General features: G+C 37.0%; 1 protein-coding gene across 2 annotated transcripts in view; it reads right to left on the minus strand.

The window, feature by feature from the left end:
* RPRD2 (regulation of nuclear pre-mRNA domain containing 2) overlaps positions 1-27,553 on the minus strand; it is a gene marked incomplete at its 5' end in the record, with an annotated part of 82,100 nt that overhangs the window by 13,795 nt on the left and 40,752 nt on the right. For both annotated transcript variants that reach the window (XM_082651076.1, XM_082651077.1), the window contains 6 exons: positions 244-526; positions 10,620-10,795; positions 12,488-12,614; positions 13,219-13,271; positions 14,547-14,624; positions 15,493-15,593. In XM_082651076.1, coding sequence (XP_082507202.1) covers positions 244-526; positions 10,620-10,795; positions 12,488-12,614; positions 13,219-13,271; positions 14,547-14,624; positions 15,493-15,593 — 818 coding nt within the window. The remainder of the gene's footprint in view (positions 1-243; positions 527-10,619; positions 10,796-12,487; positions 12,615-13,218; positions 13,272-14,546; positions 14,625-15,492; positions 15,594-27,553) is intronic.

Genomic DNA, 27,553 nt, shown 5'->3' on the forward strand with positions numbered 1-27,553 from the left:
GCACGGACTCCTAACCACTGGACCACCAGGGAATTCCCTGAACAGCACAGATCTTAAGCAATGATTCTCAACGTACGTGGCATACCAAATCCTGAACCACTGCTCTACAGACAATACTACTACCTTGGTGTTCTAATTTTATGAGGATTAAACCATCTTTTAATACCTGCCTGTGATAGATTTATTGGTGGGGAAGGCAAAACAGATAAGGAGCAAGTTGTCTACTAATCATATAGGACATACCAATGATTTTTGACCCATCATCTTCCACATCTGAGAGTTCCATGTCTTCCACATCACGATTATCTGTTGCAGGCTCAGGTGTGGCAGATTTCTCACTCTCCATGGTTGGTGACTGGGATTCCTCACCTCCCATTCCTTGAAAAGGAGACTCAGAGCCAGTTGGGGAGGGAGCATCCATGCTTGGGGAAGGGACTGGTGATTCCTCAGGATCAGGAAGGGTTGACTTCAATTGATCCAGCTTTTTCTTTAAATTGTTCACTCGATTAGCGAAGGTTTTATATGCCTAAAAGAAAAAGAAGAGTTTACTCCTCTGAGAAGTAACCAAGAAGCTACCATTTTGACTTGATCAGATTTCTTCATTATTATTAACTATATCACTGGTATAAAACAAGAAAATATCATCTGTCAAGCATGGAGTAGTTTCCAATCTCTGCTTTTTATATCCCCTAAGTCAATATTACCATCCACAGCTGCCCAAGTTAGAGACTTAGAAGTTATCTGCAATTCATCCTCCCTTGCTCCGCTGTATCTCTCCAAGCAACCAATATTTATCAAGAGCCTAAATGTGCTGGCCACTCTTCTAGGTACTGGAGATACAGCAATGACTAAGAAGACAAAAATCAAATCAATAAATAAAGCATAGCCTGAGAGGTTAAATATTATTGATTTTTTTAAAAAAAGAAACTGTTTATTTAAAAAGTTTTAGGTGTACAAAATTACTGTGAAGATAAAATAGAGTTCCCATATAACCCACACCCAATTTTCCCTATTATTAACACCTAACATTAGCATGATACATTTGTCACAATTAATAAACCAATTTTGATAATTATTATTAACTAAAGCCCATACTTTATGTGTATTTCCTCAGTTTTTATCTGATGTTCTTTTTCCATTCCAGGATCCCATAATTTAGTAGTCACATCCCCTAGGCTTCTCTTGTTTGTGACGGTTTGTTAGACTTTCCTTGTTTTTGATGAACTTGACAGTTTTGAAGAGTACTGGTCAGGTATTTTGTAGACTGTCTCTTCACTGAGGTTTGTCTAATGTTTTTCTCATGATTAGACTGGGGTTATAGGTTTTGGGGAGGAAGACCACAGAGGTAAAGTGTGATTGTCATCACATCATATCAAGGGTACATACAATCAATACAATGTACCACTGTTGTTGTTAACCTTGATCATCTGGCTTAAATCCTATTCATCTGATTATCTTAATTGCCAGTGTCTTGAAGCTGTGTGTCTTTTTCTTTTTTTTGTTAAGGGTCTTGGAACATTAGATTGTGGCATCATTTTGGTTGGCTGCACAAGAAGCATTATTTTAAAAATGGAGTGGAACGGAAAATAATATGCTAGAATTGAGATTTTGTTTCATAATTGAGTAGTTTGTAGCACAGCAAATGCTCCCATCAAGAACAACTAGAAAAGCCAGATATATACACATACATATCTATACACACTCACACGCACGCACGCACGTGCACACACACATATTTGAATGTACTGTAGAGTGCTAAGGCAACAAAAACCCAAGTGGCAAATTCTATAGCAGGGGGAAACCATGAGGAGAGTCAAGCTGACATTCTGCAGCTGCTTTTTCTCTCAGGGTCCTGCTGATTTTGGGGAGTTAGGCAAGAATTTGAGAATTCAGGCAAAAGGAAAAGGCAGAGGGTTACTACTAAATAATATAAAGAAAAAAGGAGAACTTTTAAAAGTCTTGCTGACCTGTAGAGATAAATTAGAAAAAATTAGAAAGGACAAAATTTTGATGAAAGAGGAAGGACAGAACTGGCTCAACAATATGCTATTGCTTTTCCTTCAAGATGTTTGCTGATAGATAACCAACAAGGACCTACTGTATAGCACAGGGAACTTTACTCAATATTCTGTAATAACCTACAGGGGAAAATAATCTGAAAAAGAACAAACATATGTATAACTGAATCACTATGCTGTACACCTGAAATTAACAGAACACTGTAAATCAACTATACTCCAATTAAAAAAAGATATTTGCTGAATTATGAAGCTTGCTTAAGAGGGAATTAAAGAAGTCAAGCAGAAAAATTCTGAAAAGCAAAGCGGAGTTAAACATAGACTCATGGTGCAGAAGAGACCAGGATTAGCATTCAAATCACACAACGATGGAGGGGCCCTAGTGATGTCGTAGGCTCTCAGTGGGAAAAAATCTGTGACTTAGAAGCTGGATGAACCACAGAAAATCAAAAGTTTGCCCAAACTGCAATTCAGCCTGAAGTCAGTTCAGTTTCAGATTTGATTAATATGATTAGCTCTTGGACTTCCCTGGTGGCACAGTGGTTAAGAATCCGCCTGCCAATGCAAGGGACACGGGTTCGATCCCTGGTCTGGGAAGATCCCACATGCCATGGAGCAACGAAGTCCATGTGCCACAACTACTGAGCCTGTGCTCTAGAGCCCGCGTGCCACAACTACTGAAGCCTGTGTGCCTAGAGCCTGTGCTCTGCAACAAGAGAAGCCACTGCAATGAGAAGCCCGTGCACCGCAGTGAAGAGTAGCCCCCGCCTACTGCAACTAGAGAAAGCTGTGCACAGCAATGAAGACCCAACGCAGCCAAAATAAATACATAAAAAATAAATAAATTTTAAAATATATATATGATAAGCTCTCACAATATCTGCCTAGCAAAGGAAAGGGTGAATCCTTTCTGCAGGAAGAGAAATCACTGAGACTCCAGAAGTATTTTCATATACAATGTTCAGTATTCAATAAAAAATTAGCAAGCATGCCAAGAGATGAAAGAAAAGACAGACACTATGAACAGACTCAAAACAAGTATAGCCAACATTGGAATTACCTAGCAAAACCCAAATAGCTATGATTTATACGTTCAAGAAAATATAGAAAATCCCATCTTGAACAATTCAGTCCAAAATTCGTTAGCAAGAGTTGAAGGGAAGCCTTGGTCGCCTAGGTTAGGTAACGGAGCCAAAATAGGGTGAGGAAAATGACTGTATGGGAGGAAGGCATTGCATGGGATGTTGAAGCCTAAGTTAGATAAAAAGAAAGCCAACAGAGATGGCTGGGAGGGATGGAAGTGCTGGAAAACTGGCTATACACATGGGCAATGATCAAATAAGTGATTATGTTGAAGATAAGGGGAGCAAGATTTTACATTTTTAGAAAAAGCAATTATAAATGTGGAAACGGAGAACGTTAGACTGGGATTGGAGATAATAGTGTGAACTCATGGTTTCTGACATATATAGACAGATAACAGAAATATATATAGATGTAAATGTGTGTATACAGGTTAAATACACACACACACACACACACACACATATTTCCTACCTCTGTACACTGATATGGTCTGGAAGCAGTGATATCCCAATAGTAATAAGTACACCTAGTACTCAGATCTTGGTTTCAAAATATGGTTTTTCACTAAAAGGAACCAAGGCTCTTTGGAGAAATGACTGATTCCCGGGCTGGACAGAAAAGTGCAAGATGAACCTGGAAACGCTCAAAAGATGATGGGGATATGTCAAAAGAACACAGAAAGCGGCTTGAAAGGAGCTCCCACTGGGACAATTTGAGCATCAAAATAATTATTTTGCAATGAATCAGTAGTTAGTAATGAATTAGAACACTGACTAAATACGACTGAGTCCATAGTGATATAAATAAATGAATAAACTGAAACTTTGAAGAGGAACAAAATATTTGCATAGTTTCAAAACACCTCCCCACAAGACACTTATTAATTAGTGTATGGTTTCCTAGTGTTGTGGTACTTTATTACTGAGTGGCTTAAAACAACAGAAATTTATTGTCTCATAATTCTGGAGGCTAAAAGTCCAAAATCAAAGTGTGAGCAGGGCTATGATCCCTCTACAACTGAGCAGAATCCTTCCCTGCCTTTTCCTAGCTTCTGGTGGTGGCCATCAACCCTTGGAATTCCTTGGCTTGCAGATGCATCACTACAATATCTGTCTTGGTTGTCACATGATATTATTCCTGTGTGCATCTGTATCCAAATTTCCGTCTTCTTACAAGGACACCAGTTATATTGGATTAAGGCTCATCCTAATGACCTCATCTTAATTTAAGTACATCTGTAAAGACCCTATTTCCAAGTAAGGTCATTTTCACGTGTACCAGAGAGTTAGGGCTTCAACATTATCTTCTGGGGTACACAATTCAACCCACAGCAATGACCAAGTGAAAACTTTTCAGTGGACAAGCTGGGAAGATGCCACACTAATAAGATACGAAAGGGAATGTTACAGGTAGTAAGACAAATCAAACTTGTGTGCTAACTGAAAGGATGAAATGAGAAGAACACAATCACTTCTGTGATATTCCTACTAAAGATATATAACCTCAATCTGATCAAAAAGAAACATCATATAAATCCAAATTGGGGGACACTGGACAAACTATTTGACTTGTAATCTCCAAACATATTTAGGTCATGAAAATTAAAGAAAAGACTGAGGAACTGTTCCAGATCAGTGGAAAATGGAAATGCAATAAATGAAACCTCTGATTCTGGACAGGAGCTTTTGTTATAAAAAGTGGTCAATTTGAATAGGGGCTGAGGATTAGATAATAATGCATGAAATGTATCAATTAATTTCATGATTAAACAGCTACACCTTATGGTTATGAAGGAGAAAATAATTGTCTTGGAGGAAAATACTCATGAAAATATTTGTGGGTAATGGGGTGTCAGCAACTTTTTTTTCTTTTTTGGGGGGGTGTGTGTTTATTTTTATTTATGTATATATTTACTTATCTTCATTCTTTTTTCAATTAATTTTTATTGGAGTATAGCTGCTTTACAATGTTGTGTTCGTTTTTGCTGTACAGCAAAGTGAATCAGTTATACTTATTTTCAAATGACTCCCCCCCACAAAAAGGTCTTCATAATATACTTAAGTTATTTCTTTAAGTTTGAGAGTGCTACAAAATAAAACAAAGAAGACTGAAAAAAAATGAGAGAGGAAAAAATGAAAATAGACTGACAGAATTTTACCAGAAAAATTGAATTATTTCTGAAGAAAAATCAAATGGCAATTCTAGAACTGAAAAATAAGCCAACTAAATTAACTGATGGGTTAAACAATAGATAAGATTCAGCAGAAGAGAAAATTAATGAATTAGAAGACTGGTTAATAGAAAATATCTAGAAGGGAAGCACCGAGGAGAAAAGGATAGAAAATACAGAAACTAACATAAAAAGACATTTGGAACACTGATGAGATCTAGTGTACAAATTAATAGAGCTCCAGGAGGAGAAGAGATATAATGGAATAGAAACAATACTTGGCAAGAAAACATCCCAAAATTTATAAGAAACATTAAGCTACTCATTATGGGTTGAATTGTGCCCCTCAAATCATACACTGACAGTCCTAACTGTATACCTCAGAATGTGACCTTATTTGGAGACAGAGTTTTTACAGAGGTAATCAAGTTAAAACAAGGTCATTAGGATGGGCCCTAATCCAATATGACTGGTATCCTTAACAAAAAAGTGAAAATTTGGAAACAGAGGGAAGGCAATGTGAAGAGATATAGGGAAGAAACAGCCATCTACAAGTTAAACAGGAGAAGCCAGGAACAGAATCTTCCCTCACAGCCCTCAGAAAGAATCAACCCTGCTAATAACACCTTGATTTTGGACTTACAGCCTTACAGTATGAGACAATAAATTAATGTAGTTTGAGCTACCCACTCTCAGGTACTTTGTTATAGCAGCCCTAGTAAATTAATACACCACGGACTCAAAAAGTTCTGCACACCCTAAACCAGATGAATACGAAGAACACTACACCTAGGCACATCACTGTATAACTACTGAAACCAAAGATAAAAATATTAATAGCAAATCAAATGCAGTAAAATAAAAAGGCTAATAACACTAAATAAATACTGACTACATAAAACAACTATAGAATATGTATGTGTATAATTAAAATATATAACAATAAAAACATATAAACATATAAATCTGAATGGTGGAAATAGTTCCTTTGATGCTATCTCCAAGGAAGCTATGAAGTTAAAGACCTAAGCAGTGATTTCAGCAGCTGCCCAGTGCCAGGCAAAGAGTTTAGAGTTTATGCACTGTCAATTTAGAGAGGCTTAGTAAACACCTTCACTTCCTATTAAAACCCCACAAAGGCCATTGATTAGGAGTAAGGATCATGTCCCAGGACTAAGGGTTATGTCCAAACAAACCTAAAATCAAGCCTTCACATCACAGTGATCCACTGATAATTTAACTGATTGCCAGAAAAAAACCTCAACACTTTTTAAAGGTAAAATGATACAATTCACAGTTTCCACAAGTATCACCCAGAAGGTCTCCTATAAAATAAATTCTTAGACAAGCAAACAGATAGCATATATAGGTATGATTAAAGTACACACACACACACACACATATCACAGAAAAAACAGTCAATAGGAGTACACCTAGAAATGACCCAGATACTGGAATTAACATATAAGGCCTTTAAGACAGTGATTACAAATACTACGTTAAAGAATTTTTAGGAAAAGATGAAGAACGGATGAATAGATGGGAAATCTCAACAAAGAAAAGGAGCTCTAAGAAAGAACGAAATGAAAATTCTAGAACTGAAAAATACAGCAGACTGGGCTTAGTAGAACAAAGAATATTTGAAGACAAGTAAATATAAAGTAGCCAAAAATAAGTCCAGAGAGAAAAAAGAATGAACAGAACAGACAGAAATCTAAGAACACATGGGACGTATAACTGGAGTCCCAGAAGGAAAAGAGAGTGAATGAAAAAGAAGGAATATTTTAAAAGATAATTGTCGAATAGGTTCTAAAACTGATGAACAATATCAAACCACAGATCCAAAAAGGTCAGTGAACCCCTTTTATCCCTTTGTAGCAGGATAAGCACAAAGAAGAAATCTAGGCACAGCTGACTTCTCAAGGGACGACAGGTAAGGAAACATTTTCAGGTAACGAAAGAAAAAAACTGCCAACTTATATAATTCTTTATCCAGTGAAAACACTTCTCAAAAATGAAGGTAAAATAAAGACATTTTAAGATAAACAAAAACTGAGAAATTCATCACCAACAGTCCTGCACTATAAGAAATGTTAAAGACTTTAGGCTGAAGGAAAATGATCCCAGAGGGAAACATGGATCTGCAAAAAGGAATGAAAAGCACTAGAAATAGTAAATATAAATTAATTTCTTTAAAAGTCTACTCACTGTTTAAGAAAAATAATAAAAATTACACTACATAAAATATACATAAGTAAAATAGTTAACAATAGCAGAAAGACCTGGGGGAAGGGAATCCTACTACTGTTAAGGTTCTTACATTATACATGAAGTAACAGAATATTAATTTAAGGTTTTATTATAACAATATTAAGATAGTAATATTAAATTAAGATAATTTAATTTAAGGCAATAAGTTAAGAGTGTCAGATTTGATTAAAAAACAATAAGCATAAAACAAAACCAAGATCCAACTATATGCTGTTTGTAAAAGACACATTTAAGTATAAAAACCTGTGAGATGTGGGACTTCCCTGGTGGTCCAGTGGCTTAGACTCCGAGCTCCCAATGCAGGGGCCCCGGGTTCAATCCCTGATCAGGGAACTAGATCCCACATGCCTCAACTAAGAGTTTGCATGCCACAACTAAAGCTCGTGCATGCTGCAACCAAAATCCCGCATACCACAACGAAGATCCTGCATGCCACAACTAAGACCTGGCACGGCCAAAACCAAACAAACAAAAAACTTGTGAGATGCAGCTTAGAGGGAAGTTTACTGTGTTAAATATACATAGTTTTAAAAAGCTGAAAATCAATTATCTAAATATTCATCTTAAAAAATCAGAAAAAGTATAGGAAATGAAATAATATAGAAGAAAGAATATCTCCCAGTGTACTGCATATAACAAGAGTAAGTTTTATTTTGTGAAACTTTTGCTGTATATGTGCACGTGTGTATGGTTCTTAGTTTCCATGTAAAATCTTTCTTTCATATGGACTGTGGTCAAAATCTTTTTGAGAATATTGCTTTAAGGTTTAACTGTTTCCACAAAAGTCAACCTGGATTATTTCAATAACCTACTAACTTGTCTCCCTACCTTTAATAGTCTCCTATTCTCCATTCTGCTATCTTGATTCCAAAATGCAGACTTGATCACATCATCGGCAAAATTAAAATCCTACAACTGCCTTCCACTGCTTTCAGGGTAAAATTCAAAGACCTTAGAATAAATATAGGCCTTTCAGGACCATGTTCTTGACTCCCTCTCCAGTTTTATTTATCACTTCCTCATAAATGCCTAGCTATAAGAAACTACTTTCAGGTCCACCAATTTTGCCATGCTCTCTTTCATTCCCATGCTTTGAAAATGCTCTTCAGAGAATATGGTCTTTCATTTAGCTAATTACTGCAACTTTAGAGTTTAGCTCCTTTGGGAAAAAATTTCTCCATATCCTCCATTCCCACTCCCAAATTAGCTAAAGTACCTATTCAATCTGTTCTCTTAGCACCCTATAGTCACCTTCATTATAGCATTTATTACAAAGAATTGCAATTATGTGTGCTCAATGAATGCTTGCTGAACAAACTTCTCCCAGCCATTTGCTAAGGATCCTCCAAAGCAGACTAAATGATTTTATATAATTTCATAAATAAGTAACGATGGTTCACTTCTCAAAAATTATAAAATGGTCTTTTGAGTAAAAATGGTAAACTAATCACTCCTGTTCAGTGTCTCTCCCTCCTGGGACTCCTATAAAATGAATAGTAAAGGAACACAAAGGTATAAACCAGTAACAAGGAAAAGGTTTTGTAAGAGTAAGAAGTAATGAGGCAGGGTAGAGAAAAATGAGGTTAGGAGTATGCAGAAAGGGAGTTATACCTGGGAAAGGAGCTGACCTGTCTTGCAGAATCCCTGAGAAGTTTTGATCAAGGAAATGATGAGTATAAAAAAGTGGAGTGAGTAGTGGAGTTGAAATCAGAAATTAAAAGTGTGAATACCTTGGGGACTTCCCTGGTGGTGCAGTGGTTAAGAATCCATCTGCCAATGCAGGGGACACAGGTTTGAGCCCTGGTCCCGGAAGATCCCACATGCCGCAGAGCAACTAAGCCTGTGCGCCACAACTACTGAAGCCCGTGCACCCAGAGCCCATGCTGCACGAGAAGCCACCGCAGTGAGAAGCCCACACGCTGCAACGAAGAGTAGCCTCCGCTTGCCTCAACTAGAGAAAGCCCATGCGCAGCAATGAAGACCCAACACAGCCAAAAATAAATAAATAAATTTATTAAAAAGAAAAAAAGTACTATATACTGGGAATTCCCTACAGGTCCAGTGGTTAGGACTCCCTGCTTTCACTGACGAGGGCGCAGGTTCAATCCCTGGTTCGGGAGTTAAGATCCCACAAACTGGGTGGTGTAGCCAAGATCCCACAAACTGAGTGGTGCAGCCAAAAAAAAAAAGTACTTAAAAGTATTATATACTTTTATAACCATATATAGTGATTAAAACTAAAAAAAAATTAAAATAAAGTACAAAACAGTTTCTTTCAGGGGCCATTAGACAAATGTCGAATTATCAACCCCTCTTCCAGTTGAGGTGGGGAGAAAGAGGTTCCTTAATTGAGTTGATGAAATTCAGAAACAATGTTTCCATCTAGTATCCTGGGTTTAAAAATATATATATACATACTTCTGCCCAATTTTATATCCCGTAACAGTAACTTGGCACACTCCCACTGAAACACTAAGACATGAGGCTTTAGCAAAGCTTAATGGTCAGGGTATTCACGAGCTTTAGCATCAAAAAGACCGAGGTCTTAATTCAGACACCTTCACTTGCTAGCTATAATACTACCTTGTACAAGGTTACTAACCCTCTTCAAAAGTAACTTCTTTGGGACTTCCCTGGTAGCGCAGTGGTTAAGAATCCTCCTGTCAATGCAGGAGACAGGGGTTCAAGCCCTGGCCTCGGAAGATCCCATATGCTGCGGAGCAACTAAGCCCGTGTGCCACAACTACTGAGCCCACGTGCTGCAACTACTGAAGCCCACACGCCTAGAGCCCGTGCTCCGCAACAAGAGAAGCCACTGCAATGAGAAGCCCCCGCACTGCAACGAAGAGTAGCCCCCGCTAGCCGCAACTAGAGAGAGTCCGCGCACAGCAACGAAGACCCAACACAGCCAAAAAATAAATAAATTTATAAATAAATTTATAAAAATAAAAGTAACTTCTTCATCTGTGAACTAGAGATAATAATACTTATCCTAATAGAGTTAGATAACACATATAAACAGTCACAGATATATGGTAAGCAATTGATGTAAGACAGCTTTAATCATTACTTACATTGGCCACCACTTTTACTTCTTTGTACTGTGCTTCATAGAAAATTCCAGCATTTTCAAGTGCTTCTGTTAGTGAGGGCCCATTTTTCACCTGCTTATCTAGTCCATTCACAAATTCCTCCAGCTTGGCACTTGCCTCTTCAAATTCTTTGGAGAATTTCTTCCCACCTGTCTTATCTAAAATAACAAGAGGAAGTATTCTGTAATATTCTTAGTCTCATAGTTACACCTTAAAGAAGCTTCTCTAAATCACAAAAATCCCAAACAGATTATTTAAATGGTTTGTGTGATCCTGCTGTAGTGAAGCAAGAGTGCATGATGAAGACACTTGTAATTAAGGTAAAGAAAGAAAGTTCAACTAAATGAAAGTTTGTTGACTGCTTTTATTCACAAATTTGATGTCACACTGCTACTTAGGAATAATGGAACGAGGCTCAATTCTGTACACTTATACCATTAACTTTTATACTATAGACTATAATAAGATATATCTCTTAGATGAAAAAACAGAGGTTCAGAAAAGTAAAGACAGGGCTTCCCTGGTGGTGCAGTGGTTGAGAGTCCACCTGCCGATGCAGGGCACACGGGTTTGTGCCCCGGTCCGGGAAGATCCCACATGCCGCGGAGCGGCTAGGCCCGTGAGCCATGGCCGCTAGGCCTGCGCGTCCGGAGCCTGTGCTCCGCAACGGGAGAGGCCACAACAGTGAGAGGCCCGCGTACCGCAAAAAAAAAAAAAGAAAAAAAAAAGAAAAATAAAGATAAAGTGACTTCTTTGTGTATCAGGCTTAAAGATTATTCTTTCCTATCTGAAGATCTCTGGTAATTTGATATTAGAAGAGTACCATGAATTCTTTTTCAACAATAGTAACACTGTATGACATTGTAAACTGTTTCTTACTCTCCTAAGTACTTTTTTCCCAGTGATGTTGGAATATGGCCTTAGGTGTGGATATAAATTTAGGCTTTGCATTTTATCAGCTGTGTAACTTGGGCAAGCTTCTTATCTCCTTATGAAGCCTCAGATTTCTCATGTCCAAAACAGAGGTTTTTAACATGCTTCTGAGTTGTTGTGAGGACTAAATTAGATAACATATGTTAAATTTAAAGCATGGTACAAGAACAAAATAGGTGCCAAAACAAATAGCTGGTAGTCATTTACTCATTATTTCAAAAATAGTTATCGAATGCCTATTATGTGCCAGGTATTGCTCTAGGCACTAGGATACAGCAAGAACAAATAAGGATAATTTCTACTTTCATGAGATTTACATTCTAATAAATTAATGATTATTATTTATAATCTACAATGTAAGGAAAAGAGAGCAAGTCACTAGATTTTATGAGGCATTACAGTGACCTTATTTATTTATTATTGTTTTGGTTGCACCACGTGGCTTGCAGGATCTTAGTTCCCTGACCAGGGATCGAACCCAGGCCCAGAGCAGTGAAAGTGCCACATCCTAACCACTGGACCACCAGGGAATTCCCTACAGTGACCTTATTGAAGAGCACAGCCAAACCAGTTAATCACTCGTGTGAAATACCCCTATCATAATCCAACACATCAAGAAAGGACTAGAAGTGGGGAAAAGGACAGAATTTACTATTTAAAAAATTTTTTAAAAATTTACTTCTTCTCCAGCTTTATTGAGATATAATTGGCATATAACATTGTTTAAGGTGTACAATTTGAAGGCTAGGAATTTACTTATGAAATTGACATGCATGAAATCACCACCTGGGAAAGAGGTACCACAACTATTCTCTATAATGTGAGGTCTTTATGCAAGAAGTCAGTCTGATCACTTGAAGATGACATATCTAGAAAGAAAATCCGACTTATTCTATTTAAAGGGATGTAGGTATTACCTTTTAAGCATTTGAGAGTTTCTGTGCTGCACACATCCACCCTCATAGTTGACAGCTGTTTTTCTTTCAATTCTATCTGATCTTCTGAGCGCTTGTACAGCAACAGCTCTTCAATGAGGGCCTGAGACTGAACACAGACCAGGGTCATATTTAATTTATGAAATCATCCACTTATTCTACCTTTCCACACTGAAGTAAAACATGAATAAAACCTAACAAAGTCACGAGAGGCAAAAACCCTTCATATTTCCTCATAATCAGGGATATCAAATATCAACATCAATTCTCATGTCAAAACCATATTTTCAGTTACATACTTTAAAAGAAACTTTTCCTTATTTATTCAAAGCTAATTTATGCTAATTTATGGATACAGAGTTAAGACTGAAACAGACAAAGGTCCACTTATATCTTCTTTAAATTTTAACTAGATAAACGGTCTTATTATGTTAACTTTAAGCAAATTTTAATTTAATACAGTTTTACAGAAAGATGAATCCCTTGTTGGGATTCAACACAAAATTCAGCTGGTAATAGATACTTCAGAAGAAGCTTACTTCGTCCTTTAGAGATACAGATAAAACTCTTAAGTTTTAGACAGTCTGAACATGTTTAAAATATAACTGATGTATAACTGAATAAAAATAAATCTTTCAGGATGGACTATACAGAAAGCTGACACAAAAGGGGTGAATAATATTTTGGCATGTTGAACATATTCTGTAACTTACTCGAAATTCAGCAACTATCTTAGACTTGAGAGCAGCTTTTGGATTCGTGGATGCTGTTGGAATTAAACAAAAGGTCATTTAAGAATATAGACACAAAATGTTAACTAATATTCAGGAAAATTTCCAGTTTTATAGTTAAGGGTGTACTCTTTGAATATATGTCGAACATGCACATTTAAATCATGGTATAATTCCTAGAATAGTGGAATATGAAATCTGAACACTCCCAAGCATGGTAAATATAAAAATACACTATTTAGATAGGTCTAACCTACTTACCTCCAACATACCCTGTAAGTCTGAAGTCCTAGAATTATTGATTTGGAGATACTGAGATACATGAAGTACCTTTTTGCCTAGTCTGAGTGTAAGAGGATCTTAACACCTCAAATTAAGAGTGTTCAGGAGCAGGACATCCAATTAATCCTGCACACTGGCTGAAGAAAATTTACTTAGAAGCATCAACTCTATTCCTATGTATTTAATTCTGGATTTCTTTTTCTGCTGACTCAATTCATAGCAAAAATAGGCAGGGAAAGTTCTAAGTACAATACCACTGTGGTTGAACTTTGGCTGAAATGATGACTCTTGTTGTTCCTAAGCATGCAACTTACGACCAAAAGGATGTGAGAGGATTCCCTTAATCATGATGAATATCACATGCTTGCTGGAGCAAAACCATCCCAAGTGTCTTGTTTCACCTCCCAATTCTCACTGTCTTTTACCTTGTTCCCTCCACACCTTCAAGTCTTTCTCAATATTCCTCAGTTTGGCCCACAGCAGCCTATCACATGCAGTATTCCACTCCCTTGATCTCATGCTGGGTAAACATGATAAACACAGCAGGAGCTCCTGTTAGAGAATGAGCTTCTGGCCAGGATTTGAGGCCCATGTCTAATCTGGTAGAGTATATCCCCAAATCTGAAGGATTTCATGGCTCCCACAGAAAGGCTTCTTAATGCCTAGTCTCCTCTTCAGCTCTGTTGTTTAATGCCAGCTGCCTCTAACTTCACATATCCTTGAACCTGAAAGTTAGCCTGGGCACTATCACGTATTTTTTTCTTCTTTCAATCCCCCAACTACTCTTGAATCTTCACTCATTTAAACCCTTTTTCTGCATTTCCTTTGTTTAAAAGTAGTTCTATTTTTATTTTTTTAAAGAAGTAACTCCATGATGGCTTGTTTAGTGCAAGTCACTGGGAGCCTCCCAGGCCTGGAAAACACAGGCTTGCCCATGGTTTATGCCAGGTACGATGTCAAATGGTCTACATTTTCTTCTGCTCCAAAAAGAGGAGGTAATTTATATTAGTTGAGATTTTGTTCCTTACTTTGTGATTTCTTCCACTGCTTATTCGGTTGTTTGTTCAGATTTTCTTTCAGCTGCTTCTGAGTTTTGAAAGTGGTACCTGGAAAACATTTCAGTTTTTGCAATCTGGCGTTATGGGAAGCTGTTCTGTCTGTCCACTTCAGTGTCAAAGTTGAAGCATGAAAAAAGGCAATCCGAGACTGTGTGTTGTTTCTTTCTTTCCTTTTCTTTCATTTTTATAAAAAGATAAAAACACCCACCAGATCTAAGAAGCTGATAAATAAACATGATTTTACATCAATGAAATAACAAATTTTGAGAATAGGGTAGAAGCTTAAAAACACCAGGTAACACATTCAAATGAAGAATTTAACAGCTTCTTAGAAGATGCTATTTTTAAAGCAAATTTCTAGTCAAATTATGGTCATGGTATCAGATATCACCTACTGCTATTCAATGACTTAATTATATGTATCTAATACATAGGAACTAAGTAATTTAAATAACACCAGTACACAACTTACTGCAAATCTAAACCAAAAGAGAGACCGAAGAATGCCAATACATGCTTACTACCCAACAGCTTACTGAAAACTGAAACCCTGTCCAAAAATTGTCCCATAAGTAAGAGGACAGGGCAGTAATTATTAAACACAAAAGATGAACAGTTTAAAGCACTCAACTGAAGTAAAGCAAATGCAGGAAAATAATTAGATGGTCAACATCACTTAATATGCTTTACTTTCTTTAGTCAATAAAAACAAAATTCAACCCTCCCCAAACCAATTCTACTTAAATTTTAATGCAAACCGATTTTTACAATTATTTAATTTTAAACAAACAGGGCCAGATCCAAAAGTTTATTTTTCGTTATTAAGCAAAAGGACCAAATCTATAAAATATATATATATAATTTTAAAGACTGAACAATGACTCAATCTTTCTTTTAGGAGAGAAAAAATACTTACTCAAAGCTTCTCTTAACGCCATAATCATTTCTTCTGGGTATACATTTCTATCTTCCCAGATTTTAAAGATTCGTTCTATAGACTTAGAGACAGATGGATCCCTGAGAAGAAAGAAAAAGTGAGACAGACATATAAAAATGTTAACTTACATCTCAAACTAGAAATCTGAAAATAAAGTTGTCAACAAAATTATTTTCCAAATGTCTTCTCATGTTTATTTTAAAACATTTTTTCCTGGTGTCTAGGGCTAAAATCTTAAAAACTCTTATTCAACACTTTTTACTACTGATATAGATGAGGCTATGGATAACACATTGAACTTTTAAAAAATTTACTGAGAGTAATATTGGTTCATAATATAAGTTTCATGAGTACATTATATTTCTACTTCTGTATACACTAATGATTATACACTCATGAGCATGCTCATGATCAAAAGTTTAAGTTTCCATCCATCACCATACAGTTGACTCCATTCATCCATTTCACACTCCCTCCACTACCCTGCCACGCTGGTAACCACTACTCGGTCCTCTGTATCCATGTGTGTGTTTGGTTTGGTTTGTTCAGTTATTTTATTTTTAATTTTTAAAACATATTCCATGTATGAGTGAAAACATAAGGTACATCTTTCTTCACCTGACTTAACTTCATTTAGCCTAATACCCTCAAGGTCCATCTGTGTTGTCACAGATGGCAAGATTTCGTCTTTTTTTTTTAATGGCTGAATGGTATTCCACTGTGTGTGTGTATATATATATATATATATCTCTCACACCTTCTTTATCCATTCATCCATTGATGGGCACCTTAGGCTGTTTTCCTATCTTGGCTATTGTAAATAATGCTGCAATGAACAGAGGGGTGCATATATCTTTTCAAATTAGTATTTTCATATTCTTTGGATAAATACTCAGAAGTAGGATATCTGGACATGTGGTAGTTCTATTCTTAATTTTTTGAGGAATCTCCATACTGTTTTCCATAGTGGCTGCACGGATTTACACTCCCACCAGCAGTGTATGAGGTTTCCATTTTTTCCACATCCTCTCCAACACTTGTTATTTCTTGCCTTTTTGATAACAGCCATTCTAATGGTTGTGAGGTGATATCTCACTGTGGTTTTGATTTGCATTTCTCTAATAATTAGTGATGTTCAACATTTTTTCACATGCCTGTTGGCCATTTGTATGTCTTCTCTGGAAAAATGTCTATTCAGCACCTCAGCTCATTTTTTTTTTTTTTTTTTTTTGCGGTACAAGGGCCTCTCTCACTGTTGTGGCCCCTCCCGCTGCGGAGCAACAGGCTCCGGACGCGCAGGCCCAGCGGCCATGGCTCACGGTCACAGCCGCTCCGCCGCACATGGGATCCTCCCGGATCGGGGCACGAACCCGCGTCCCCTGCATCGGCAGGCAGACTCTCAACCACTGTGCCACCAGGGAAGCCCCTCTGCTCATTTTTTAAACAGGTTACTGGTTTTGCTGTTGTTGAGTTGTATGAGTTCTTATATTTTGGATATTAACCCCATTATCAGTTATTTGATTTGCAAATACCTTCACCTATTCAGTAGGCTGTCTTTTTGTTTTATCGATGGTTTCCTTTGCTGTGCAGAAACTTTTTAGTTTGATGTAGTCCCATTTGTTTATTTTTCCTTTTGTTTCCCTTGCCTGAGGAGACATATCCAGAAAAGTAATGCTAAGACCAATGTCAAAGACCTTACAGCCTACGATTTCTTCTAGGAGTTTTATAGTTTCAGGTCTTACATCAAGTCTTTAATCCATTTTGAGTTAATTTTTGTGTCTGTTGTGAGACAGTGGCCTAGTTTTGGGGTTTGTTTTGTATGTTGCTGTCTTGTTTTTCCCACTACCATTTACTGAAGAGACTATCCTTCCTCCATTGTATGTTCTTTGCTCCTTTGTTGTAAATTAGTTGTCCATAAATGCATAGGCTTATCTCTGGGCTTTCAATTTTGTTCCACTGATCAAGGTATTTGTTTTTCTGTTAATACCATGCTGTTTTGGTTACTATGGCTTTGTAATATCATTTGATATCAGGGTGTGTGATACCTACTGATTTGTTCTTTTTTCTCAGGATTACTTTGGCTATTCAGGGTCTTTTGTGGTTCCATACAAATTTTAGAATTTTTGTTCTATTTTGGTGAAAAACGTCCTTCAGATTTTGATTGGAATTGCATTGAATCTGCAGATTGCTTTAGGTAATATGAACATTCTGACATTAATTCTTTCAATCCATGAGCGTGGAATATCTTTCCATTTATTTGTGTCTTCTTCAATTTCTTTCAACAATGTCTTATAGTTTTCAACGTACTGGTCTTTCACCTCCTTGGTTAAATTTATTCCAGGTATTTCATTCTTTTTTGTTGCAATTGTAAATGGGATTGTTTTGTTTTCTTAATTTCTTTTTCTGCTAGCTCATTGTTATCATACAGAAATGAAACCAATTTCTGTATACTGATTTCATATTCTGAAATTTTACTGTATTTGTTTATTGATTCTAATAGGTTTTTAAAACAATTTTTTAAATTAATTATTTATTTAGTTTTGGCTGTGCTGGGTCTTCGTTGCCACACGCAAGCTTTCTCTAGTAATGGCGAACAGGGGCTACTATTCGCTGTGGTGCGCGGGCTTCTCATTGCAGTGGCTTCTCTTGTTGCAGAGCATGGGCTCTAGGCACGCGGGCTCAGTAGTTATGGCTCACAGGCTCTACAGTGCGGGCTCAGTACTTGTGGTGCCTGGGCTTAGTTGTTCCACGGTATGTGGGATCTTCCCGGACCAGGGCTTGAACCCGTGTCCCCTGCACTGGCAGGCGGATTCTTAACCATTGCACCATCAGGGAAGTCCCTGATTCTAATAGGTTTTGGTGAAGTCTTTAGGATTTTCTATATATAAAATCATGTCATCTGCAAATAGTGACAGTTATACTTCTTCTGTTCCAATGCCTTTTATTTCTTTTTCCTGCCTAATTGCTCTGGCTAGAATTTCCAGTACTATATTGAATAAGAATGGCAAGAGTATACATCATTGCCTTGTTCCTATTCTTAGAAGGACAGCTTTCAATTCTTCACCACTGAGTATTATGTTAGCTGTGGGTTTGTCATATACTGCCTATATTATGTTGAGGAACATTCCTTCTGTACCCACTCTATTTTTTTTTTAATAAATAAATTTATTTATTTTTTAATTTTTGGTTGCGTTGGGCCTTCGTTGCTGCGCGTGGGCTTTCTCTAGCTGCAGCGAGCAGGGGCTACTCTTCGTTGTGGTGCGCGGGCATCTCATTGCAGTGGCTTCTCTTGTTGCAGAGCATGGGCTCCAGGTGCGTGGGCTTCCACAGTTGTGGTGCATGGGCTCAGTAGTTGTGGCTCGTGGGCTCTAGAGCACAGGCTCAGTAGTTGTGGCGCAGGGGCTTGTTGCTCCGCAGCATGTTGGATCTTCCCGGACCAGGGATCAAACCCGTGTCCCCTGCATTGGCAGGCAGATTCTTAACCACTGCGCCAGCAGGAAAGTCCCTGTACCCACTTTATTGAGGGTTTTTAATTATAACTGGGAGTTGTATTTTGTCAAATGCTTTTTCTGCCTCTATCGAGATGATCATATATTTTTTGTTTTCTTTTGCGGTACGCAGGCCTCGCACTGCTGTGGCCTCTCCCGTTGCGGAGCACAGGCTCCAGACGCGCAGGCTCAGCAGCCATGGCTCACGGGCCCAGCCGTTCCGCGGCATGTGGGATCTTCCCGGACCGGGGCACGAACCCGCGTCCCCTGCATCGGCAGGCAGACTCTCAACCACTGCACCACCAGGGAAGCCCGATCATGTTTTTTAATCCTTCTCTTTGTTAATGTATCATGTTGATTTACAGATGTTGACCCACCCTTGCATCCTTGGAATATATCACACTGGATCATGGTGTATGATCCTTTTATGATTCAGCTTGCTAACGTATTTTTCCTTTTTTTTTAAATTGACATATAGTTGATTTATAATGTTGTGTTAGTTTCTTTTTTTCTTAAATTTATTTATTTTATTTATATTTATTTTTGGCTGCATTGGGTCTTCGTTGCTGTGCACCGGCTTTCTCTAGTTGCGGTGAGCGGGGGCTACTCTTCACTGCAGTGCATGAGCTTCTCATTGTGGTGGCTTCTGTTGTTGCAGAGCATGGGCTTCAGTAGCTGTGGCTCACGGGCTCTAGAGTACAGGCTCAGTAGTTGTGGCACATGGGCCCAGTTGCTCCACAGCATGTGGGATCTTCCCGGACCAGGACTTGAACCCGTGTCCCCTGCACTGGCAGGCAGGTTCTTAACCACTGAGCCACCAGGGAAGCCCCATACAATGTTGTGTTAGTTTCTGACGTACAGCAAAGTGATTTGGTTATACACATATATATTCTTTTTCCCATTCTTTTCCATTATAGGTTATTACAAGGTACTGAATATAGTTCCCTGTGCTATACAGTAGGACCTTGTTGTTTATCTATTTTATATATAGTAGTGTGTATCTGTTAATGTCAAGTTCCTAATTTATCCACCTACCCTTTCCCCTTTGGTAACCAGAAGTTTGTTTTCTATGTCTGTGAGTCTGTTTTTGTTTTGTAAATAAGTTCATCTGTATCATTTTAAAAGATTCCATATGTAAGTGATATCATATATTTGTCTTTCTCTAACTCACTTCATGTAGTATGATAATCTCTAGGATCCAACCATGTTGCTGCAAACAGCATTATTTCATTCTTTTTTATGGTTGAGTAATATTTCATTGTGTGTGTGTGTGTGTACACACACACACACACACACACACACACACACACACTACATCTTCTTTACCCATTCATCTGTCGATGGACACTTAGGTTGCTTCCACATCTTGGCTATTACAAACAGTGCTGCTATGAACACTGGGCACATGTATCTTTTTGAATTAGTTTTCATCTTTTCTGGATACATGTCCAGGAGTGGGATTGCTGGATCATACGGTAACTCTATTTTTAATTTTTTTAAGGCACTTCCATACTGTTCTCCACAGTGGCTGCACCAATTTACAGTTCCACCAACACTGTAGGCGGATTCCCTTTTCTCCACACCCTCTCCAGCATTTGTTATTTGTAGACTTTTTGATGATGGCCATTCTGACTGGTGAGGTGATTCCTCATTGTAGTTCTGATTTGCATTTCTCTAATAATTAGTGATGCTGAGCATCTTTTCATGTGCCTGTTGGGCATCTGGATGTCTTCTTTAGAGAAAAGTCTGTTTAGGTCTTCTGCCCATTTTTTGATTGGGTTGTTTGTTTTTTTGATATTGAGCTGTATGACCTATTTGAATATTTGGGAAAATAAGCCCTTGTTAGTCTCATTGTTTGCAAATATTTTCTCCCAGTCCATAGGTTGTCTTTTCATTTTGTTTATGGTTTCCTTTGCTGTGCAAAAGCTTGTTAAGTTTAATTAGGTGCCACTTGTTTACTTTTGCTTTTATTTTTTTTTTTTGCCTTGGGATACTGACCTAAGAAAACATTGCTATGATTTATGTCAGAGAAGGTTTTGCCTATGTTCTCTTCTAGTTTTATGGTGTCACGTCTTATATTTAAGTCTCTAAGCCATTTTGAGTTTATTTTTGTGTATGGTGTGAGAAAGTATTCTAACTTCACTGATTTACATGTGGCTGTCCAGTTTTCCCAACATCACTTGCTAAAGAGACTATCTTTTCTCCATTGTATATTCTTGCCTCCTTTGTTGAAGATTAGTTAACCATAGGTATGTGGGTTTATTTCCGAGTTGGCTTGCTAATGTTTTGTTGAGAACTTTTGCATCTATGTTCACGAGATACTGGCCTGTAATTTTCTTTTTTGTGTGTTGTCTTTGTCTGGTTTTAGTATCAGGGTGACCAGACTCGTAAAATAAGTTAGGATGTGTTCCCTCCTCTTCAATTTTTTAAAATAGTTTGAGGAGGACAGGTACTAAATCTTCTTTGAATGTTTGTCTACTGCCAGGTTTTAAGTGTGGAAAGTCCTCCTACCAGAGATTTTTTACATTATAACTTATTTTCTTTCATCTCTCTTTTCATGATTAACGTTTCTTTTTTTCCTCCTCTGTTTTGGTTTATTTATTAATTTAATTAATGGAAAATAGGCATACCCTAATATTTCTTTTTAATGTTCAGCTGTATAATTCATTTAAAGACCACTGGTGTATAAATGTAAAGTTAAGCTCTAATCTAAACAGATTTCCAATTAATTGTTTCAATATCATAATTTCTCTTTTCCTCACTCATTTACTGTGCTTCCTCTAGAATATAATTATTAATCTTTTTCTTGGCTGTAAATTCTGTACCATTGATCCATTTTTACACCATACTGTATTATCTTCAAAACTGTAGCTTATCTTCCCTCATTACGATTATACTTCAGAACATTTCTTATATTCTCATTTGCTTATTTTCCTGGAGTAAATTTAGAGTAATGTTAAGTTCCAAAAGAGGTGCTATTTTGGCATTTTTAATTTGAATTATATTAGGAGAATATATTAATTTAGACAAAGCATTATTTTCTAATTAATATCTGTGAATTATTAATACATTTTTCTTTACTGCAGCAAAGCATTAGTAAATTTATATTCAACATTCCCAAATACAATTTATTCATAAAGGTCTCACATATTTCCTGTTAAGGCTATTCTTAGGTATTTCATATATTTTATTGCTAGTATGATTCACCATCCCTCTTACTGCTAACTTCCCAGAGTAAAAGTGATTCAGAAGTTTGTTGATGGTAAATTGTTCTCAGTTTTTGTTTCTCTGGAGAATCATCTTTATATGGTTTGTCTAGCTCTTGAAAGTAGTCTTGCTTTGTAATGCAAATCCATGTTTTTTTAAATTAATTAATTTTTGGCTGCGTTGGGTCTTCATTGCTACACGCGGGCTTTCTCCAGTTGCAGCAAGTGGGGGCTACTCTTCGTTGTGGTGCACGGGCTTCTCATTGTTGTGGCCTCTCACTGTGGAGCATGGGCTCTAAGCACGAGGGCTTCAGCAGTTATGGCTCGCGGGCCCTAGAGCACAGGCTAAGTAGTTGTAGTGCACGTGCTTAGTTGCTCCATGGCATGTGGGATCTTCCCAGACCAGTGCTCAAACCCGTGTCCCCTGCATTGGCAGGCAGATTCTTAACCACCGTGCCACCAGGGAAGTCCCACAAATCCACGTTGACGGCTATTTTCTTTCAATGCTATAAAAATATTTTTCGTAACTGCCTTCTGGTTTCACTGTTGCAGTTTAGAAGTCTGTTGTCAGTCTAACTGTAGTCCTTGTGCATGTGATCTGACTCTGTCTTTTCTCTTGACTACTTTGGTTTTTGTTTACTGTTTTTTCAACTGTCATAAAATAATAACATAAAACTTGCCATTTTAACCATTTTTAAATGTACAACTCAGTGGCATTAGTTATATCCACAATGTTCTACAATGACCTCTGTCTGTTTCCAACAATTTTCACTGCCCTAAACAGAAACTCTGTAGCCATTAAACAATTAACTTCCTATTACCCCTTTCCTCCAGCTCCTAACAACTTCTAATCTTTCTGTCTCTACGGATTTACCTATTCTAGACATTTTCTATAAATGGAGTCATACAATATTTCCCGTATAACCACAATTCTACCTTCTGTTTCTATGAATCTGACTACTGTAGTTACTTCACATAAGTGGAATCATACAATAGTTGTGCTTCTGTGATTGGTTTATTTCACTTAGCATAATGTCTTCAAGATTCATCTACGTTGTATGTCAGAATTCTCTCCTTTTTAAGGTTGAATGATATTCTGTTTTATGTATATACCATATTTTGTTTATCTGTTCATCTGAAAATTGGGCTGGTTCCTTCTTTTGGCTATTGTAAAAAGTGCTGTTATGAACAAGGGTGTACAAACATCCATTTGATTTCCTGCTTTCATTTCTTTTTTTGTACATACCCAGGAGTAGAACTGCTGGATCATATAGTAATTCTCTGTTTAACTTTTTGAAGAACAATCAAACTTTTTCCATAGCAGCTGTACCATTTTACATTCCTACAGAGATGCAGAAGTTTTTCCTCATTCTCTCTAACACTTGTTATTTTCTGGTTTTATTTTGTTTTTAAATTAGTTATCCTAGTAGGTGTGAACGCTTTGGCTGCTTTTAAAAATCTTTTTGTTTTGTAATTTCATCACAATGAATGACTAGATATAAATTTTTTATTTACCCTGGTTAGTATATGTTGTGCTTCCTATCTTTGAAGATTCATGTTTTGTTTTGTTTGTTTCATCACTTTCAAAGTGTTCTCAGCCATTACCTCTTTGAAAGAACTCAGAAGTTCTCTCCTCCAGGATTCTCATTTGATGTTAATTAGGCCTTTCATTCTATTCTTCATTTTTCCACTTCCTTCTCTCTACTGCTGCATTCTAATTTCTTCAGAACTATTTTCTAGCTTAATCTCTTTTTCCCTTCTAGAATTCCTACTGGTTCTTTTGCCCAAATATCTTATCCATTGTTCATTTCATTCCATTTAATCTTTCTTTAACATCTCTTATAATTGTCTTATATACCCTGTCTGATAATTCTAGTATCTGAAGCTCATTGTGAGGGGATCTAAATCTGCTGATTCTCCTTTGTGGTGCTTTGTTTCCCAATGTATTTGGCGACCTTTGATGGTGAGCACATATTTTTTTGATCTATGAGATTCCTGGTGATCTACGTAGGAAATGTGTTCCTGGAGAGCAAATCTATACTGGAAGCCAGGGGGACTTATGACTCAAGACTACTTTATCCCCTTTCCAGAGCCCAGATCATGTGGTAGGTACTCTGAGATAGGCATACTAATTAATGTCAGCTCTGCCATTCTAATATGTCCACTGTTATTGGTTCAGCTTATATTTTGTCAAGAATGTAATTGTTTTATAAAAAAGGACCCTTTGGAATTGATGGCTGGCCATTCAGCCAGAAGCCAAGTCATAATTATCTCTAAGTCTGTTTACAGAGCTTCCTCCTGGCAGGAGTTATAACTTATTTACTGTTGCTTCTTCAGCACCTACAAAGTGTTCACTAAATAGTAAATGAATGAATGACAACTGGATTTTGTCATTTTCAAATCCAACTATTCATTATGAAGTCCCAACAGCTATTCGCCGAAGTCTCAAGTAAAATATGCTGGAAAAACAGCAACTGCTGAGAAATCATAAAAGTAAGACCAGGGTATAATATAGTAAAAAATAGCACTAGATGGGGAAACTAGAGGTTTTAGTTCTGGTTTCAGTGAGAAGTCTTTTGGGAACTAGGTTTCTTCATTTGTAAAATGATTTTTACTAAACAATTTCTGTTAGCTCTAAAATTCTTGGCTAGATTCGTTCTTTATATGAACACAGAACTCTCAAACTTCCACAATCCAACCATCTCTTGAATTTACAAATTTAACTAAAATAAAAAACCAAAACAAAATCCAAAATAGCAGTTTTACTTACCTTGTAATTCTAGACCTCTATTTCAGCCATTACTGATCACAACCTTAATTTCTACAGAACATACAATTACTACCACACACAACATAATTAAATATAAACTTTGTTGTTTGACTTATAAGTAACAAAAAAATTGACTGACTTGCAGAATTGCTAGGATGTTGAATAGATGCTTCCTATGCTAGCAACCCTCGCCCCTGGACCACTTCTAAAACAGCAAGGTATTAGCCAATTATTTCAAGGTATAAAGTTGATAAGGAGTACAAGAGGTGCCCAGGTATCACAGATAAAATAAAGAGAACTAGGGAATTTCCTGGCGGTCCAGTGGTTAGGACTCCGCGCTCTCACTGCCGAGGGCCCAGGTTTAGTCCTTGGTTGGGGAACTGACATCCCACAAGCTGCGCAGAGTGGCAAAAAAACAAAACAAAACAAAACCAGAACCAAACAGCATAATATTGTGCCTCACTCAAGAATATCTTTTCTTTATCAGTATCTTATTTCTGGGACATCATCAGAATAATGTGCTATATATCTTGCAGGTTCTTAATAAATATTTGCCAACTGACTGAATGGAAGACCAAATACTGGGTCAACTCAAGGAGGAGGCAGTCAATACTTAATCCAAAAAACCTTGTAGCTCAGAAATTAGATGGGGAGAGATTTTTATCTCTAAAAACTTGCTACTCTGTATCTCTTAAAATAATCCCCATTTATAAAACTTATCTTTTTTATTTGCCTATAACAAATGTTTTCCCTAGTGTGTCACTTGTCTTTAATTTTATGGTGTCTTCTATAATGCAGAAGTTTAATTTTGATGCACTTAAATTTACAAATACTTTTATTATCTGTTCTTGGTGTCTTAAGAGCTTTCTAAACTAACCCTCATAGTCATGAACATATTCATATTTTCTTCTAACATTTTAACGTTTTGTTTTATACATCAAGGTAATTCATTTGGGATATATTTTTGTGTACTGTGTTGTGAAACATTTAACATTTAATTTTATTTTTTCCACACAGAAAGTCCATGTCCCAGAATCACTTATTGAAGAGTTCATCTTCCCCCCAATGAACTGTAATGAAACTGCTACCATTTACAGAGGTCCCATATATGTATGAGTCCATTTGTGGGCTCTCTGTTTTGTTCCTTAAATCTATTTGTCTATGCTTGTATTAATACCATACTCTTTTAATTACTATAGCCAAATAATAATTCTTGATATTTCATAGGTTAAGTCCAACTTGGCTTTCTATCAACAGTCTTGACTACTCCTAAGACACTGACTCCTCTATATGAATTTTAGAATCAGTATAATGAATTTCTTAAAATGTCCTACTGGGAACTTGATTAAAGTGTACTGTATTTACATGCTGATTTTTGTGTTTTTGAAACTATTTATAATTTTCTTCATAAAGGTCTCAACACACTTTTGTTCTAGGTACCTATAAGCTTTTGTTGTTACTGCTAATAATATTCCTTTTTTCTTAAATTATATTTTAACTGGTTATTTCTGATATACTGAAATGCTATTGATTCTTATATGTTGATTTGTATCCAGCAACCTGGCTGAATCCTCATTAGTCTGTAAATTCTCTTGGATTTCCTATGAATATGATCGCAAAGTCTCCATTTATCTTTTTACCCTATATGATTCCCCTGAAAACATTTTATAGTTCTTCAACAACTATAAATCAGAATTTGCAAATTAAACAAAAATACAGTAAATACCATTCATCCTAACATTGATTTAAAGTGATAAATATTGTCGAAACCAAGTACAAGGTGCAATGCAAACATGATACTGAATATATACACTGAATTTAATATTTTTTTAATTTATCAAGCCTATAATACTATTATCATTCAATTATTTCACCATTTTTCTCCATTTGAACTACTATGAACTTTTTTTTCAGTCGAAATTATTAGTGCCTTCAACTGATACAAACCATTATTTATATATTAAAGCCATCTTTAACCTTTCCTCATTAGCCTTTGATAAAGTAATATTATCTTATGTCAAAATACAAACACATGATAACACAGCCACTGAAAATGAGTCACAGAACTGTTAATAAGGTAATCATACGGATGACAATGAATACGCTTAGACAATCCACAGACCCTTTAAACTATATCTATGGACCCATCTAGGAATATCTAGGCCTGTACTTAAGAAATACAGCTTTACAGCTCTCCATGGTATTTCCATCCATGCATCAAGCTAACCAACCACCTATGATGTGACAAGCATTGTGCTGGGAGCAGAATGTCTGGGAGATAGAAACTGGTGACAAAAAGCATGTGTATCGGGCTTCCCTGGTGGCGCAGTGGTTGAGAGTCCGCCTGCCGATGCAGGGGACATGGGTTCGTGCCCCGGTCCGGGAGGATCCCACATGCTGTGGAGCGGCTGGGCCCGTGAGCCATGGCCACTGAGCCTGTGCGTCCAGAGCCTGTGCTCCGCAACGGGAGGGACCACAACAGTGAGAGGCCCGCATACAGAAAAAAAAAAAAAAAAAGCATGTGTATCAATTACAAGGCAGTGTGTTAGGTGCTATGACAGAAGTAGAGACAGGTA

Source organism: Grampus griseus, assembly GCF_964374135.1.
Source record: "Grampus griseus genome assembly, chromosome: 1".
Classification (NCBI taxonomy): Eukaryota; Metazoa; Chordata; class Mammalia; order Artiodactyla; family Delphinidae; genus Grampus; species Grampus griseus.